General features: G+C 46.9%; 1 protein-coding gene across 1 annotated transcript in view; it reads left to right on the top strand.

Moving 5' to 3' along the window:
* The window catches only part of ZCCHC14 (zinc finger CCHC-type containing 14), a 51,573-nt gene extending 33,649 nt beyond the window's left edge, over positions 1–17,924 (top strand). The window contains exons 3-13 of the mRNA XM_071440808.1: positions 1,855–1,928; positions 5,206–5,277; positions 5,482–5,591; positions 7,556–7,650; positions 7,739–7,793; positions 8,278–8,554; positions 9,805–9,896; positions 10,854–10,981; positions 11,276–11,416; positions 11,486–12,952; positions 13,865–17,924. Of these exons, the coding sequence (XP_071296909.1) occupies positions 1,855–1,928; positions 5,206–5,277; positions 5,482–5,591; positions 7,556–7,650; positions 7,739–7,793; positions 8,278–8,554; positions 9,805–9,896; positions 10,854–10,981; positions 11,276–11,416; positions 11,486–12,952; positions 13,865–13,920 (2,567 nt within the window). The 3' untranslated portion in view covers positions 13,921–17,924. The remainder of the gene's footprint in view (positions 1–1,854; positions 1,929–5,205; positions 5,278–5,481; positions 5,592–7,555; positions 7,651–7,738; positions 7,794–8,277; positions 8,555–9,804; positions 9,897–10,853; positions 10,982–11,275; positions 11,417–11,485; positions 12,953–13,864) is intronic.
* Positions 17,925–17,966: the final 42 nt, after the last annotated feature.

Here is a 17,966-nt window from a genome sequence, read left to right as displayed (position 1 = left end):
TCCTAAGCCCAGGGATTGATGTAATTGCAATTAGGAGTTACATGGAGGAGGAACAGTTGTGAGTATCAGAAGAGGAATGTTCATTTTCTCCATGTAAAGACAGCCACAAACATCTGTGGAGCTCAATTTGGGGGCTTTCAATATTTTCACTGCAAATAAGACTGAAAGGAGAGATTTTCAAGCAGCCAAGACTCAGGTGGTAACATTTGGAAATGAGCAGGACCTGCAGAGCTGTGTCCAGCCCTGGGATTGCCAGAGCCAGGAATGCTGGAACGAGCCCAGAGGAGCCCTTGGAGCTGCTCCAGGGCTGGGACACCTGGGGGTGAGAGGAGAAGAGAGGAGAAGGCTCCAGGGAGAGCTCAGAGCCCCTAAAGGGGCTCCAGGGAGAGCTCAGAGCTCCTAAAGGGGCTGCAGGAGAGGGACTGGGGACAAGGGATGGGGTACAGGACACAGGGAGTGACTCCCACTGCCAGAGAGTGGGTTTAGGTGGGATTTGGGGCAGGAATTGTTCCCTGGAAGGTGCTGAGGCCCTGGCACAGGTGCCCAGAGCAGCTGTGGCTGCCCCTGGATCCCTGGCAGTGCCCAAGGCCGGGCTGGATGGGGTTTGGAACACCCTGGGACAGTGGGAGGTGTCAGGGTTGGAACTGGGTGGGCTTTAAGGTCCTTTCCAACCCAAAGCATTCTGGGATTCTCTGAGAACACAATAAAAACAATTTAAAAGATCTCAATGAAACCTTCAGGCCACAACTGTTGGGAAACAGAGGGAACTCAGGCTCCAGATGGGCTTTGGGTGGAGCCTCCCTGGGGACAGGGACAGGGGAGGTGACACAAGGCAGGTCCCTGTTGCAGTGGTGCTGCTGTCATTTCACTGCAGTGTTTTGCTGGGCACTCAGGAGGAAGTTCCATGTGATAAACGTTGGTTTGAGTCTTACTGATAACCAAAAGTTAATAATAAATAGTCCTGAAAACAGGTAAACAGCTTGTAAATGGGGATTCTCTGGAAATAAAGTGACAGAATTCTGGGCTCTGCTTGTTAGGACTGCTCAGTCCAAACACTCCATGCACAGCACGTGTCCCTTCAGGCACCTGGCATTTACAGGTGAAATTTTACTGACTCTGGGTTGGGATAATTCTGCTTTTGAAGTTTTAAGCCAATGTAAATTGGCTTTTTCTAAGCAAAATCCATGTGTGGATCCCCATGTGTGCAGTCATAAGGCAGGAAGGATTTATAAGAGAATAGAAAGTTGATGAAATAAAGGCTTTTCATGGTGAATTCCTGCTCTGGGTGTCTTGGGGAGTGGGAGTCTCCCAGAACTCAGCACACCAAGTATCTGATGTGTGAATTGACCTGTCCTGGCATCCATCCTTTCTACACTCAGATCCTGGTTTTACTTACACCTTATTCCAAGGGAATTTTTCTGTGAAGCTGCAGGAAGGGAGGAGTCAGGATGTGAACAGAGCCATGAAACCAAAGTGAACTTGTAAAACCAGGCCCTGAAAACATGGAGAGCTCTTCCTCATGCCAGTTGCCCTGGGAGGGATGGTGTTTGTTCCTTGATGTTATTAAGATAATTCCATGTGTGTTATTACAGAGATGAGTGGGGTGATAAGAGCTTTGCTTGGAGTGGATTATTTGGGTTGAAACTGCTTGGAATGAAGCTCTCCCAAGGTTGGAAAACAGCATCAAGTGGTGGTACCAACATTCCTGAGGGAGGAAGTTGGAACTGGGCACCTGGAGCACCTCCACAGGTCATGGGATGCTCTCAAAACAAGGCCTGGCACTTCCCAAAAGTCATCACTTCTGCCTGTTTTTAGGAACATCCTCCTCATTCTTCTCTCTTTGTTTTTCCATAGTGAGTGTTGAAAAAGTGGAATTAAAGGGGCTGGCACACAAGAAGAATGAAAGAAATGTTGAGTATTCCTTTGAGGTAAGTTTGGGTTTCCTTTCCTATGAAAGAAGGGAGGATAATACTTTAGGAGGAGTTGAGGAAATTTTCAAATTTTATTGTTAGATCCCAAAAATCCTTTGTTGAGAGCAGAGCTCCTTTGGGACTGATAGCTTTTAATCCATGATTTGAAAGTCATAAATGGCTGTGGATGATGCAGAGGTTGGTAGGTGGGGATTGGCAAAAAAAAAACCCAAAAAACATTTTGATGGAGGAAATTTTGGCAGTGTTTATTTAGGGGAAATGTGATGCCACACTTACAGGATATTATCCATATCTATATCCAATGTCCATTCTTCTGCTGGAATGCAGAAGCCAGAGAGAATTTAGGTCTTAATCTGGACAGAGAACAGTGTGGGCTCTGAGGGCACAGCTGCTGGAGAGAGGCAGGGAGGAGGGAGCCTGTGGTGGGATATGGTTCCAAAAGGTTGGAGGGAACAGAAAAGCTTTGGGAACTCCTCAGGGCTCTGAGTGCTGGGTTTCTCTTGGGAGCTCTCAGAGGAACCCATCACACCCAAGATAGCCCAGCTACCCTGAAAGGCATAAAATCAGCAGGATGGCTTCTGAGGCAGTGTTGGAAACAGAAAAAATGTTTAATAAAAGGCAAAATAACAAAGCTCTTACAGAGAAAAACCAAGCCAGGGGCAAGAGGTTCTTGCTCCTGCTAGAACACCCCACAAAAGCAAATATTTCCTTTGTTCTTTTCTACTGAACTACATAGGTGGGACCTCATGGCCTCTGTCCAACTGGACAGCCCCAGGTTTGAGGTGAAGTCCCAAAGGTCCTATGAGGTGTCTTTGGGAGAGAAACTTGTGGGCTTTTTGCCTTTTTAAGCAGACAAAGAACAATTGAGTCACTCCATCAACAGGGGGCACATTCCTACACTTGAGGAAAACTCAGCGGAGCAAGAATTGGGGGAGTTGACTGGAAGTGAATTTTCACCGTGAGCTGAAAGTGTTGGCAAAGGGAATCAAACCCTTCCCAGCAGAGAGGTGTTCACCCAGCAGGAGGGGCAGGGCAGGGGCTGCTGGGTGAGCTGCAGGCAGCCTGGCCTGGGTGGCAGTGGCAGCAGTGCTGTGGCACTGACAGTGGCAGTGGCAGTGCTGTGGCACTGAGACTGGCAGTGGCAGTGCTGTGGCACTGAGAGTGGCAGTGGCAGCAGTGCTGTGGCACTGAGACTGGCAGTGGCAGCAGTCCCAGTGGCACTGACAGTGACAGTGGCAGCAGTGCTGTGGCACTGACAGTGGCAGTGGCAGCAGTGTTGTGGCACTGACAGTGACAGTGGCAGTGGCCGCAGTCCCAGTGGCACAGAGAGTGGCAGTGGCAGCAGTGCTGTGGCACTAAGAGTGGCACTGACAGTGACAGTGGCAGCAGTGCTGTGGCACTGACAGTGGCAGTGGCCGCAGTCCCAGTGGCACAGAGAGTGGCTCAGCCCCCAGGCCAGCAGCAGCAGCAGCTTCCCCCTGCTGCAGCCTGGGTTTGCTCCCATCCCCCTGCAGGGTGAGTTCCTTGTTCCTCCCCTGGAGCAATGGCAGCCATGGGAATGGTGCTGCTGGGCAGCTGACAAACTGGAGTCAGGTATTCCAAAGTTTGGGATGCACAGCCCAGAGAGCAGCTTTGGTTTGTTTGATGAGACAAAGTGGGGGCTGAGAAAAGGGGAACTCAGAAGGAATCAGGTGGGAGAATCCCAATTATCCACAACTTTCACCAAGTTATTCCTTAAAACTCCTCAGCATCTGTTGGGATTTTGGCAGCATTAACCTCTGCAGGGCTGGATTCATGGAGAATGTCCCAAATTTCCTGAATCCCCAATTGTTCCAAATGTCATCAATCACAGACAGGATTTTTCCAAGGGCTTTTCAAGCTCTGTATGAAGCCTGCAGTTGTCTCCACTCCAATTAAGATCTCGTGAAACTTCTTTTCCTATTACAAATTTTTCTATAAATAACAGAAATTACTGTACCCAATGTTTGCCTCAACAGCTTGAACTGAAGGAAGAGCAGAGACTTCAGCTGAGTTGATAAATTGCTGTTTGCTGGGTTAAAAACCCAATTATGGAATGGTTTTGTTCAGTTTAGGAGCTTGGGAATAGCAGGTCAATGGATGGAGCAGTTTAGTGTTTGCAGTGCTATTGTTCCCCCCATTTACAGTTCACGTTATTGTTTTATAAGTATTGAAAATTCAAGTTTAAACAGAAGTCATGACAGTTGTTGAGTTATTACAGAACTAGGAAAAAAGAGAATATTTCCTGTACTTTCTGAAATTCCTTGTGCATTAAAAAAAAAAAAAATTATTTACCACAAACTTAAAAACAAAACAACCCACAAACTTGGTAAAACTGCTCAAGTTTCTGTCTTCTTTTTCCCCCCTTTTTTTTGTGTAACAGCTCTGCTGAGAGGAAATTCCTCCCTTATGTAATATATTTTGAAATCCTCTCCTCTCCCCACTCATTTTGGCAGCTCTTGGATGGCTGGAAAAACTTAGTGTATGTTTGGAGTTGTCATTGAAACGAATGTCATGTGAGAGGCTGCTCTGTGATCCCCAGACTCCCACCCAGCTCCTTCCCTCTGGATCCAGCTGCCTCCCAGATGCTCCAATGGATATTTTGGATCCATAGGGATTCACTCCTCGCCTGTCTCATGCTGATTTTCCTCAAGCCAAGAAATCCTGATTTTTGGCTTGATTAAACTTATCTCCCAAGCAATAAATGCTTCAATATCCAAGGGTGTTGTGGCTTGTTTGTGTGGGAAGAAATACTGAATATTCCCTTTTTTTAGAGCATGGACAAGATGGAGTCTGGAGCAGGAGCTGCAGGTTTCACTGGGAAGGTTTTGCCTGGATTTTTGCTGCCATTCTCAATTTTTCTGGCATATGGAGTTGATTAATTAGCAATAGGCAGCCTTGTGTGGGGGGAGCTGTTCCTGTTGGAAAGCAGATCCTACAAACCAGCTGTTTTCTTTAACAATAATGAGGGGAAAAAATTCCATTACTCCGTGGTTGCTTGCTTAACTCTGGATGTCTGCAGGGTGTAAGGGCTGTGTAAACTCTGAGGGGCTTTTCCAAGCATCCAGAGCAGTTGATAAATGTAAAAACAGCAAGAATTGGGCAGCAATTTTGTCCATGTGCACAAAAAAAATGTGTTTCCTTCTTGATGTCACCCATCAGAACATCTGTGAGGGACAGTTGATACCAATTACTGAATTTTGAGGAACCAAATTCAATTAATTACTAAAGCAAACCCTTCTTGCTCCTCCCCAAGGTCCTGTGGTCCGATTCTTCGGTGACGTTGGTAACCAAATCTTCTGCTGAAGTGACTGAATTCATTTCAAAGGTAAAGACAATAAGAAAAACACTTTGAAAAGGAAAAAAATGTTGTGTCACTCTCTCTAATTTTGTTCAATGATACTTCTCAAAATGTGCCAAGAGAATTCAGATTGAATTTCATAAAATATTTCATTTATAATGGGCAGTGGCTTGAACCTCATAGAAATAACAAAACTTTTCAAGTTTAATTTGTCATATCCTCCCCCTTTAGCTGTCTCAGCTGTATCCAGAAGAAAACTTGGAGAAATTCATTCCCTGCTTAGCTGGTCCAGATTCATTTTACCTGGAAAGGAACCACATGGACCTGGAATCAGACCTGAGGTATGCTGGGATTTTGTGGAGTTTTTATCTTGACACTGGGCTTCTTTCACTGAGAAAAAGAAAAAAAAAAACAAAACAGGAAATAGAAATATTATCTCCATATTCTAAATTACTTCAAAGAAATTAGAGCCTGATCCTAAGCTTTTTTTTCCTGGATGTTCCATTAATTCCAGTGCATAACAATTTTTCAGGAATTCTTTCTTGAGAAATACAGATGGTAATAATATTCTGTATTGAGCTTCCTGGAGAATTGATATTTCCTCATTCCTTGTGAAGAACAAATAGAGGATCACTGGTTTTGCAAAAGTTTGGTTTGGACTCAAAAATAACCAGAATTTTTTAAAACAACCACTCAAAACTCAGGAAAAATAGAAGCCTGAATATTCACCCTTCTGTATTGAGGAATGGGTTGTGGGGATTTTTTTCCCCCTTTCACAGAGTTTTTATTTTCTCAGTCATTTTAGGTTGTCATTTTACTTTAATTTTAAAAAGTTAGGTATGTATTTAGGTATTATTAAATTGTTACATCTTTGGAAGTCTTTAACAGCTAAGAAATTTTTGAAGCCTTATCTTGTACCTCCTCAAATTATCACAAATCATCTGGCCATTATTTAATATAAACCATTATTTTAAATATCATCACCTGTAGCAGATCACATCAGGTTTGTCTTTCTAAATATGATTTTCCTAGGAAAATTGGAGTGACTTAAATTCCTTTCAGCTGCTACTGTCTTTATCTACACAAAACGAAATTATTGTAATATTAATATCATTCTGATCCTAATATGTTATTATTATAAAATCAAATGACACTTTAAAATATTAATTCACTTTATTAGAGCTTCTCCTTTCCACTTTTTTTTTTTTTTTTGCCCTAAACTATGGTGGATGTTGGTTTTCCATAGGCAGCAGCCAGCAGGTGCATGCCTGGATTGTTTTTCATGGCAGGCAGCATTCCCAGTGCCTTGCAGTGCTCCAAGGAGACTTTGGGAGGCTGCAGGGAATGTGTGTGTGCCTGCTGCTTGGGAACAACAGCCTCTGCAAATCTGGGTTAATGGAGCAGCAACTGCCCTGCCAGGCCTCAGCTGCAGCTCTGGAGCAGGGCAGAAGCTGCTCCAAGGTGCTGCTCAGCTGTGAAACTCAGCCCTGAACTCTGGGCTTTCCAGCTGGGAAATGCCTCTGGGTGTGTGAGGTGCAAAGCTTTGGGAAATTGGCTTTTTTTGGTGCAATCCCACAGTGGTTTGGGTTGAAGGGAGCTCAAAGCTCATCCCATCCCACCCCTGCCATGGCAGGGACACCTTCCACTGTCCAGGGTGCCCCAAACCCTGTCGAGCCTGGCTCTGGGCACTGCCAGGGATGCAGGGGCAGCCCCAGCTGCTCTGGGCACCTCTGCCAGGGCCTGCCCACCCTGCCAGGGAAGGATTTCTCCCCCAGTATTTTATCTAAATCCATCCTCTTCCAGCTCAAAGCTGTCCCTCCTTGTCCTGCCCCTCCATCCCTTGTCCCACAGCCCCCTGGAGGAGCTGGAATGCTTTTAAAGGGCTTTTTTCCCTTAGAAGAGGCACAGGGAAAATGTGACAGAAGTTTTGCCCTAAACTGCCAGACTCTGCATCTGCTGTTTATCTCTAAGAGGAGGAAATTCAATAACAGATCCATCTCTATTTTATATTCCTCAGGTTCCTGCATTTGAAAGGCAATTTTCAAGTTTACATTTGAACATTTTCTGCCTTAGAAGTGTTCAGGGTTGCTGAATGAGGGGTCTTTGCTGAAACACTCACCAGAGTGAAAACAACCCGGGGGTAACAGGGTTTGGTATTAAGAATATCCATCAATTTCCAGAATTCAGAATTGCATGGTGGGTTTCAGCTTTTCAATTTCCAATCTGATTTCCAAGTGTGTTGTCCAGAGTGCAATCCTGATGGATTTGGGAGGCTCTAACAGAGCAGGGCCTTTGTTTGCTGCAGGTACCTGGCCCCGTTCCCTTCCCATGTGGTGAAAAATGACCACGTCAGGAAGTTCTTCAGCACTTCATCTCCGTCACAGCAACTTCAGAGCTCAAGTGAGTTGAAATAAAGTTTAAAAATATTATTTTTTTTTGTACTGCATTTCATAAACTGATGCCATTTGTGACTGTTCCTTGTTTCCAGATCCTGGCAACCCCTCCCTGTATAAAGTAGGAACTACGCTGGGAACATCTGGAAGGTGAAATATTTATCCTGTTTATAATTCATTCTCTTAAGGGGCAATTTTCATGTCCTCCAACAAAACCCAGACCACCTTCAAGGAGCCAATATTGTGGCTTCTTTTGCCACTTCCATATGGAAAGATTAAAAATTTCCATGGGATTATATTTGGGCTTCTTTACTTCTTTTTAATAATAAAGGCCGCTCTGTCGAAAGCTTTTTTAAATCACAGAGAGGCAGCAGAATATTTCATATCTGTGATTAGTGAAGGAAATTATTGAAGGAAAATTCTGTTGAAGGTGAAGATCAGCTTCCCCCTTTGCCAGAAGAGCCCTGTTTTACTGAGCTGTGGAGCAGGGCAGGTACAAATCCATACCTTGGCTCCAACGGGGTCGTTTCCCCCAGAATTTCTATGAATTTTTCCCGATTTCTGTGGCCACAGCAGCTGATCTCTGGCTGTCACAGCTCATCCCACTAAACCCAGGCCTGTTCCTGTTTTGCAGACCTATCTGTGGGGTGGCTGGAATTCAGTCTTCCCAGAGCCACGTGCAGCACTCGGCCGCTGCCCCGGCGTCTCTGGCGCACTGCTCGCACTCGGGCAGCGCCGGCTCCTCCTCGCTGGGCTATCGCTCCCAGCTGGAGAGCTCCTCCCCTGCCATGCTGATGTCTTCCAGCCCTCAGACCCCTCAGACACAGGAGCAGAACGGCATCCTGGACTGGCTCAGGAAGCTGCGCTTGCACAAGTATTACCCCGTCTTCAAGCAGCTCACCATGGAGAAGGTAGGGCGGGAAAGGGAGGGAAGCAGCTTTTAATTATCCCCACCTTCTCCAGGCTGGGAACATCTGCACCCAGGATCACACAAGTTTCTGGCACTGCTGGGGAGGTTTTCACTTTCTGAAAGCAGTAATGAATTGATGAAAACCTTCTTGCTGTTCTCACTCTGTGTTGTGTCCAGGGCTGTCCAACAGCTGCTGCTTCTCCCAGGCTTCCTCATGGAAGGCTTGGAGATCCAGCTGGGATGCTGCCTCAGCAGCTCTGCTTGGCTCCCTGGGCATCCTTTTGTGTGCAGGAGATACCTAAATATGTTGATTTCTCTGGAATTCTGCTTCTTGGTTGATTTTTCTCCCAAAATATTTGGTTATCCCTGTTTTAAGAACTAGATTTTCAGAGACATGTGGCATGAATATGAACATGAGTGAATGAGGTTTGTTTCCTGCAGAAATTCCTGTGGAAAAATCATCTCTTATGTCTTTGCATTGCAAGAGTCCCTGATCACACCTTGTGTGCTGGATTTTGTCTCAACGAGGTTTTGGAGCATTTTCCCAGCTCCAGTGGGAGATTCCTTGTCCTCTTTCTTTTGGCCTGGAACGCCCTCCAGTGGAGGGAGGGTTGGGCTGAGCTTTGTGCTGCTTTGGAATATTTTATGGATTTAATTTCAATCTCCTACCAGAGGCTTCTGATTTAATTTTCTTCATTATAAGAAGGGAAATATACTGGGGGTTTTTTTTAATCTTTAATAATGTAGTAAAACTCTGTATTCCAGTCTATTTTTAAAAAAGCAAATATTATTATGCATACTTCATTGCCTTTCATTTTAATTACATCATAATATAAATGTCTGTATCTATCTATATTTTATTATTAAATTTACTATTGGTGTATATTTTTGCTCCACTTTTGTGGTAAATGACACACTGAGAAAACTGGAGTGATTTTCTAAGATCCTTAAATTCACTGATAGCACCAAGTTCTATTTTAATTTAATTCTATTTTAATATGTACATGAGTTATTTCATCTTTATTGTGACTGGTTAATTCAAGCACACACCTAATTAAATTAAATCTGCACGTTTCTTCCTTTCATGCCTGTCCCCCACACTTTCCTTTTACACTATAATTGAAAACTGGAGTAGAGAGTTTCTTTGAATTTAAAAATGGTTTTAAAGTTGGCTTTTGGAATTACTCTTCACTAAAAAAGGGAATAAGAATATTTCAGGATATAAAACTAAACATAGTTTTTCTTTCAAAGTTTCTGAGTCTTACTGAGGAAGATCTGAATAAGTTTGAGTCCCTCACCATGGGAGCAAAGAAGAAGCTCAAGACCCAACTGGAGCTGGAGAAGTAAGTGAGGGCTGGGTGAACTTCTTTTATGGCCAAAAAATGCAAATTTTACTTCCCAGAGCACAAACCTGCCATGATTCCCATGGAGATATGGATGATGATTATCTCCATTACTAAACAATAGTTAGCACTTTGTGGTTTACTGCTGCCTCTTCAGGGTTGTGATAAGGATACCAAATCTTTAAATCTACAAAATACACACATTGTGTTTAGGTTTTTTTAAACTTGTATCACATTTATTGCAAAGATTTTGGGTTTCCCATCCACTTGACATGGGTGGGAGCTGTTGGGTTTGCAGTCCCAGGGGATGCACTCCCAAAGTCAGGCCTGTTTTTTCCTAGCAAGTGACAATTTTTTGGGCTCCAATCCACGTGGATGGAGCACAGCTACTTCAGGAGCTGCCTCAGTGTCCCACAGTGCCCCCAAGCAGCCCTGACAGCCCTTTGGGGACACTGATGCAACAGATTGTCCTGGTTTTTGCATCTCACTGACAGGAAAGTGTTTATTCTGCAGCTGCTGCTGTTCCTTACAAAGCAATTAGAAACCCAAATCTGTGCCCATTTTTCAGAGATCCTTGGCAGCATTTATCAGCAATCTTAGTTTCTCCAGAGTTTGGAAAAGGAAAACTTGGGACTGTGTTTGTTCTCTCTTTGGGTTTGGGATGTGCTGACATAATATGTGACAGAATTTTAGAGTTCAGTCAGGGTTTGGTGATGTTTTACCCTGGACAAATAAGAGCATAGTGTTCTAATCAGATGGCAAATAGTCCAAGCCTAACTGCTGGCTGTCCTGGTCAGCACTGCTGTGATTTCCAAGTGTTTCCATTTGAAATGGGCACAGCAGCAGTGCATTGTTCAATGGGCTTTGTCTGCTTTGGGTTCTTTCAGAAATGGATTTATTTATGGTTGTGTTTTAGCCAGTTTCTGTCTCTTCACGCTTCTCTCCATCACCCTGTAGGGAGAAGTCAGAGAAACGGTGCCTAAACCCCTCCACACCTTCCTCAGTGACCAGCAGTGGGGTGGCCAGGGTTCCCCCCACTTCCCACGTGGGGCCTATCCAGAGTATCCGGGGTAACCACGCTGCAGGTAAGGGAGCAGGGGACCCTGCTGTGCTCGGCTGTGCCTGCTCGAGGGTCAGCTCCTTCCTGGGCTGCTGCTTCCCCAAGCTTTATCTTCCAAAAGCCATTGGCTTCACGGGCAGCAAGCAAAAAGTCTGATTTCAGTGATTATTTGGGGCAGTAAAAAGTGATTTTTCCATGGCTCTGGTGGGAATGGGGCAGCTGCTCTGTTCCACTTGTGATGTATCCCTGTAACTGCTGAGCATGGCCGTGTCCTGCTGAGGTGCTGCCAGTGTCACCTGCGTGTCCCCTGTCCCTGCAGAGCTGCGAGTGGACGTGGATCAGGCAGCCCACCCCCTGCCCAGGGAGGGCAGCTCCTCCGAGTACTCCAGCTCCAGCTCCAGCCCCATGGGGATCCAGGCACGCGAGGAGAGCTCGGACAGCGCCGAGGAGAACGAGAGACGTAAGCAGAGCCCCGCGGCCGCGCCCCCTGCCCCGCCCAGGGCTGTCCTCACCACGCCTCTCTCCCCAGGCCTGGAGCTCCACCTGGACGCCTCGGACAAGGAGAAGCCGGTGATGCTGCTGAACCATTTCCCCTCGAGCTCTGCCAGGCCCACGGCCCAGGTGCTGCCCGTGCAGAACGACGGCGGCTCGGGCCCCGCCGGCCACCACGCGCTGCCCATGCAGATGCTGTCCCCGAGCCCCTCGCACATGGCCCCCATCCGCATGCTCGGCTCCATGCACAAACCGGAGCGCGGCTCCGCCGACATGAAGCTGCTCTCGTCCTCCGTGCACTCCCTCTTGTCTTTGGAGGAAAGGAATAAAGTGTCTCCAGGCTCGAGGGGCAGCATAAAGATGGAGAAGGGCTTTGGGAACGCCGTGGTGGATGTCATGTCCGCGTCCTCTCCGCACCAGCCCCTGCAGGTGCTGTCAGGGGGTGCCGAGAGCAGCTCCCCCACGTCCACCATGAACTTTGGGCCTCGCACCAAAGTCGTCCACGCTTCCGCTCTGGACAGAGTGATCAAACCAGCCCAGCAGCCAGGACTCATAGTGGAGACGAGCACCGCTGCCACGGTGACGTCCAGCACAGTCTTCCATGTGGCTCGTCCGCCCATCAAACTCCTGGTGTCGTCGTCTCTTCCCACCGACTCCACCATGGCCGGACAGACTTCCTGCTCCAGTAATATGCAAATAACGGTGTCCCCTGCAATAATCAACCCCCGGACTGCTCTGTACACAGCCAACACCAAAGTTGCCTTTTCTGCCATGAGCAGCGTGCCCGTGGCGCCCATGCAGGGCAGCTTCTGCGCCAACAGCAACGCGGCCTCCTCCAGCAGCCACCCGTCCCCGTCCTTCACCACCATGGCCAACCTGCCCAGCTGCCCCGCGCCCAGCTCCAGCCCCACGCTCTCCTCCGGCGCCGACAACAACTTCTACAGCAGCAGCAGCAGCAGCAGTAGCAGCAGCAGCGGCGGCGGCTCGTCCGGCAGCGTCCCCGTCCCCAACCAGAACCACCATCACCACCACCACCAGCAGCCGCCGCCGCAGCCCCCCGGCTGCATGGTGTGCAGCTCCTGCGGCTGCAGCGGCAACTGCGGCTCCAGCGGCATGACCGTCAGCTACGCCAACTATTTCCAGCACCCCTTTTCAGGACCTTCCATGTTTACTTTCCCTTTCCTGCCCTTCAACCCCCTGTGTAGCAACGGCTACATCAACACGCAGCAGTACAACAGCAGCACCACGTTCCCCGTGGTGCACACGGCCTACAACAGCGGCCTGGCCCCCGACTCCGTCATGGCCGGCCAGTCCACCTTCGCCGTGCCCCCCATGCAGAACTTTATGGCGGGCACGGCCGGGGTGTACCAGGCACAGGGGATGATGGGCAACGGCAACGGGTCAAGCCACAAAAAAAACGGGAACCTCTCCTGTTACAACTGCGGGGCCAGCGGGCACAGAGCTCAGGACTGCAAACAGCCACCCATGGATTTCAATCGGCAAGGTAAAGGCTGGGGGGACACACAGGGTCCTTTCCTGTGTGTAGAGTTCAGGCTGATGTTTCCAGCAAACCAGCTCATTCCTTTCTTTGGGATTGTTTCCTTTGTGCCAAGTTACGGCCGATGTTTCTTCAAGTGGCTCATGGCTGCGTTTGGGTGATGCTTTGGAACGGTTGGCTCTGGGTTTGGAGTAGGATCCAGTCCAGAGTGTGGCCTTGAGACCTGCCCCTGGGGTCTGATGGTGTCTGGAAATCTCTGGCTTGTAAAAATATTTTGTTATTAAAAGTTGATGGTGTGAGCTATTGCCAAATTTCAGGCAGCCCCATGAGGATGACTCAGACGAGGCCCTCAGCTGTGATCTGTGGGGTTGGCGCTGTTTTTTGGGGAGGGAAGAAACCTCAAGGAAGGGAGGGAGCTGCTGTGGACAGGTTGCAGCAGAACCACTGTTGCTGCCTCTGCATTTTCAGCCAGGTCAGCTTCAGTCATTATTGCAAGTTTCCCTGGAATTTTAGAAACTGAAATCTCTGTTCCTCTTCCCTTCCTCCCAACACAATAACCTAAATGAAGAATTGCTTTTCAAACCCTCCCTGAGAGGGTGGGGAGGCCGTGGCACAGGTGCCCAGAGAAGCTCTGGCTGCCCCTGGATCCCTGGAAGTGTCCAAAGCCAGGCTGGACACTGGGGCTTGGAGCACCCTGGGCCCGTGCAAGGTGTCAGGGTTGGAACTGGATGGACTTTAAGGTCCTTTCTCACCTAGACCATTGTGGGATCCTGTGATTCCATGAAACAAAATTGTGCCAGCCCTAAAATTGCGCTCAAACTCCAGTGATTCACACCATGGGTAGGAGGCAGCAGGTTGGTTTGGGAAGCCCTGGGAGGTGACTGATGTGTAACCCCTGTGTCCCTGTCCCTGTCCCAGGTACGTTCAGGCTGAAGTACGCCCCTCCCTCGGAAAGTCTGGACTCCACAGACTGAGCTTCCCCAGCTGGCCCCACGATGCTGTAAAGCCATGGAGAGCGACGGAGATCGAACTGCAGAACTGAGACGTCCAGTTGCTGTTAAGCTTAATGTATTTTTTAATCCAAAGGTGCTTTACTTTATTAGACTAGGTAGAAAATCTAGCTTAGGGGTGCAGCCAACCCAGTTTTGATTGCCAAATTCAAGCTCTGTTGTTGGAACTCCTGACTCCGCGTCCTCGGACCGATGGATGGACAGGTGGATGGATGGATGGATGGATGGTGGAGCTGGCCAGCTGCAGTTCCTGCTGGAAGTACAACATCCCCTGTACTTTTTTGGCTGGAGAATGTTGCCACAAATGGACTTTTCCAAGGTGAAAGGCCTGACTCCAGGGCAGCTCTGTTCTGAGGTGGAAGGTAGGAGTGGCCAGAAGGACTTTGGCACCCCTGGGCTAGGTAAAATGTCTACTTTTTTTCAAAAGTGATCAGGCACTAATCTCTGGGATTTTTAAGGATTGCACTACAGAAGAATGTAAAACTCTTCAAGCTTTCTGCACTTTTAGCAGACAGTGTCACTCTGAGACCAGTGCAAGAGGCAAAGAAGTTCCAACCTTTACAAATTGGCACCAGCAGGCTTACGGGACTTAATTCCACAATAAAAATCCTAAAAAGTCTCTCTTTTCCCTTCCAAAAGAACACACACGGCAGTTTCAGTTCCTTCTGGAAACAAACTCGTGCTTCATTGTCTCACCTATTACTAGCTAGTGCTGGCTTCCCAGCACTGGAATAAACTTAGTTTCCAAGGGTCCAAGTCCCAGAGACTCCAGAGTCATAAAAGCTTCAAGGATATTTTCCTGTAATACACAAAACCTTTACGTCCTGTTACTGTATATAGGTCTCTTTCACAGAAACCTTATTATTCTGCTTTTGTAAATGAATTTTAAACCATCCTAAAAAAAAAAAAAATCAAACTAAGAACTCTGGCAGCAGAGTTGATAAGCTTTTGCTTTACTTTATATGAAATACCCTTTGGCTCCTACCCCAGGATTCAGGAGTGGTGGGAGTCAAACATGTAAAAGGTAGTAAAAACTTCATTATTATCAAGACTTGGAAGGATTTCTTGTCGGCCTCCTTCGTTGCAGTAGGTTGTAGGTGAGTAGCTTTGGTGTTAACTACTTAGTCCATCATTTGTGGGTGACAAATCTAAATTAGGACTCGAGAGGAAGCCAAACCCATCTCGAACTGCTAATTTGAAACACTTTGGTCCTGTCTGGTTGAAAGAAGATCCTAATCCTCATGGCTCTCCCCGCTGGGAATATGACAGCATTAAATGGGTGAGGCCTCCTCTGTAAAAGTGTCTGACAGAGAGGAATTTGCATCCTGTAATGTGGGAGACACCTTGAAAGTCTGAAGCCTTGTTTACACTCGGAGGTATTCCTGACAGCAGGATGAATCTATAGGATTGGCTTGGGAAGTCCTCTGGGAGCAGGAGGGTTTGGAGCTGCCCCAGGAGCTGGGGCTGTGTGAGGGGGCAGCTCAGCCCTTCTGGGCCCTGCTCATAGGAAAGGGACATTCTGGGCCAGCCCTGTGTCCCTGCCTCTCCCAGGGCAGCCTCAGCCTCCTGGGATCACGAGCATCAGGAGAGCCTCGGGAATGTGGGTGGGCAGAACCAAACTGGGCCCAGGGAGGGATCCAAAACCTCAATTTGCAGAACAAACAAACAAACAAGCAAACAAAAGATACCTTTATTGCTATGCAATAAGAACCCCCTGATTTGTGTATCCCCGGCCCAGCTCCCTGTTGGCTCTGCCTGCGTTTGAGGACGTTCCCTGTGTTCCCATGAACAACCTTCAGACCTACAACACTAAAGGGATGAAAACTGACAATGCAATTTACTTTGCCTTAATGAGCTCAAGACAATGGTAGGAACAGTCTGTCCCACTGCATCATGCCCAAGGAAAACGTGCAGTTCCATGTTTACTATTTGCAGCTTTGAGGGTCTCTCCAGTGGCCTGGAACATGTGCTGAAAGCCAAACTTAGTGTTATTATTATTATTGTTGTTATTATTATTTTTTTCACTTTTTTTAAACAGTATTTTAAAATTGTATTTAAAGAAACTGTATTTCAACACACATGTGAGTGTTCAAAAACCCTCTTGAAACAGCAAAAAACAGCAGCAGCAAAAAAAAAAGTCATTTCTGTACCGGTTGTGTTTTGTTTTACTGCCCAGGGCTGGGCACAGTTGTGTCTGATCTTCCTCACAGAAAAAATCATATCAAAAGGACTGTAAAACTGAATGTCTGTCCAGCAAATTGTTTCATTCCTTTCTCCAGAGCTTTCTTTAGGCTCCTTTCATGTGTGTAGAGTTCAGGCTGATGTTTCCAGCAAACTGTTTCATTCCTTTCTTTGGGATTGTTTCCTTTGTGTCGAGTTATGGCTGATGTTTCTTCAAGTGGCTCATGGAACGGTTGGGTCTGGGTTTGGAGTAGGATCCAATCCAGAAGGACCTGGAGGCAACACGAGTGTCCGAGAGGAAAATCTGGTGAGCCAGCAGCAACCTCAGAGCCTTCCCCAAATCCCAGTGAGCTGGGGCTTCAGACCTGCCAGTGAACACCCTCCACTCTGTACCCAGAACAACCAAAGTTGGTAAGTCCGAACAGAGCACCTTAATTCCATAAAATTATCCTTAATCTCTTCTTCAAAGGCACAAATCCATCTTTTTACCCCTAAAAAGCAAGGCAGCTTGGGTGGGAATTGTAGAGTTCCAGTTGCCCTGCCTGAAGGAAGCAGTTCTTAAACCCTATTTTTGTACATTGAAAGATGGAGATTTCAAAGAATGTTATTTAGCCCTATCTTTGTCCTGCGAGTATAAAAGGAATTAGTTCTTCAGATGGATTTCACTGTGGAATGGGAATGATTTTTCAGTGTAGGAGGGAAGGGAATCCCCAGTGATCTCCCTGCAGGGGCAGGAGAATCAGTGAGGAGCCTTTCCCAGGGGAGGGAGCAGTGGGTGGGGCAGTTCCAGCTGCTTTTTCCATTTGATGATGGAAAGACTCAAAATAGGATGGAATTTCCAGTGAACTCCTCCTCACCCTGCAAATTAAGCATTAATAAATATCCTGGGCTCGACCCTAACAGGGAGTGCAGAGAGGGAGGAGAGGGAACTGAGATCCTGATCAGAGGGTTCCACCTGACTTCTATTGAAAACCACATTTGAACCAATACTAAAGTTTATCAGAACTGGTTTTTATCCAAACCAGCTCTGTCACACTCAGCTTTTTGTGAAAATTTTTCATTAAATCTTCATTAAATCTTGGCAAATTAAGCACCAGACTTCCCAGAGTAAGAGTCCAGCAGCAGGCCTTGGCCATGCCCCCACATCCCAGAGATATCCCGGGATGAGCCAGGCTGGGGCAGAGGCAGAGCAAAGCTCCCCCCTCCATCTGTGGGGCAGCAGAGCTGTGCCAGAGGGACCCTGGGAGTGCTGGACTTGGGCTAGTCTGGAACACCTGGAAATGGGATGAATATGGGCAAATCTGGACAAAAATCCATGTATTGGAGTTTGGGAGAGTAGGAATCACTTTGGCTGGTTGAGGCCCCGCAGCTCTTGTAATAAACCCTTGGAATTACCCATTTGTTCCCTGAAATTTTGTGATGTACACAAGAACTGTGTTGGTACTGAAGCAGAAAGCAAATCCCGTGTGTTTTCAAGTGCAGATTAACAGCTTCTCTTGGACATAACTTTCCATTAGGAATGAAGGAAATTCCTGCTCCATTTGAGCCATTTCTTTTACTTCGATCACTTCTAGTATTACAAATTCTGCATGTAACTTTATAAATATTTTAAATAGTTTTGTAAATATTTAATATTCAGCTAATTTGATTTTGAATTGTAAATGTCAAGTATTCTGGTATTGGGATTTTTATGTTTTATTATACTTTGTTAAAAGTTAAATTGTACATTTTTAGAATGTTTTTATCTGAGTAAATTTAATGTATGGAAAATAAAGAGTTAAACAGAATCCCTTGGCATTGGCTTTCCTTTTAAAGGGATTCAGCTGTGT

Source organism: Agelaius tricolor, unplaced genomic scaffold (genome assembly GCF_023055355.1).
Source record: "Agelaius tricolor isolate 1412-34295 unplaced genomic scaffold, bAgeTri1.0.p SCAF_15, whole genome shotgun sequence".
NCBI classification, from domain to species: domain Eukaryota; kingdom Metazoa; phylum Chordata; class Aves; order Passeriformes; family Icteridae; genus Agelaius; species Agelaius tricolor.
Note: the sequence above shows the minus strand (reverse complement) of the source record. Positions and strands in the feature narration are given on the sequence as shown.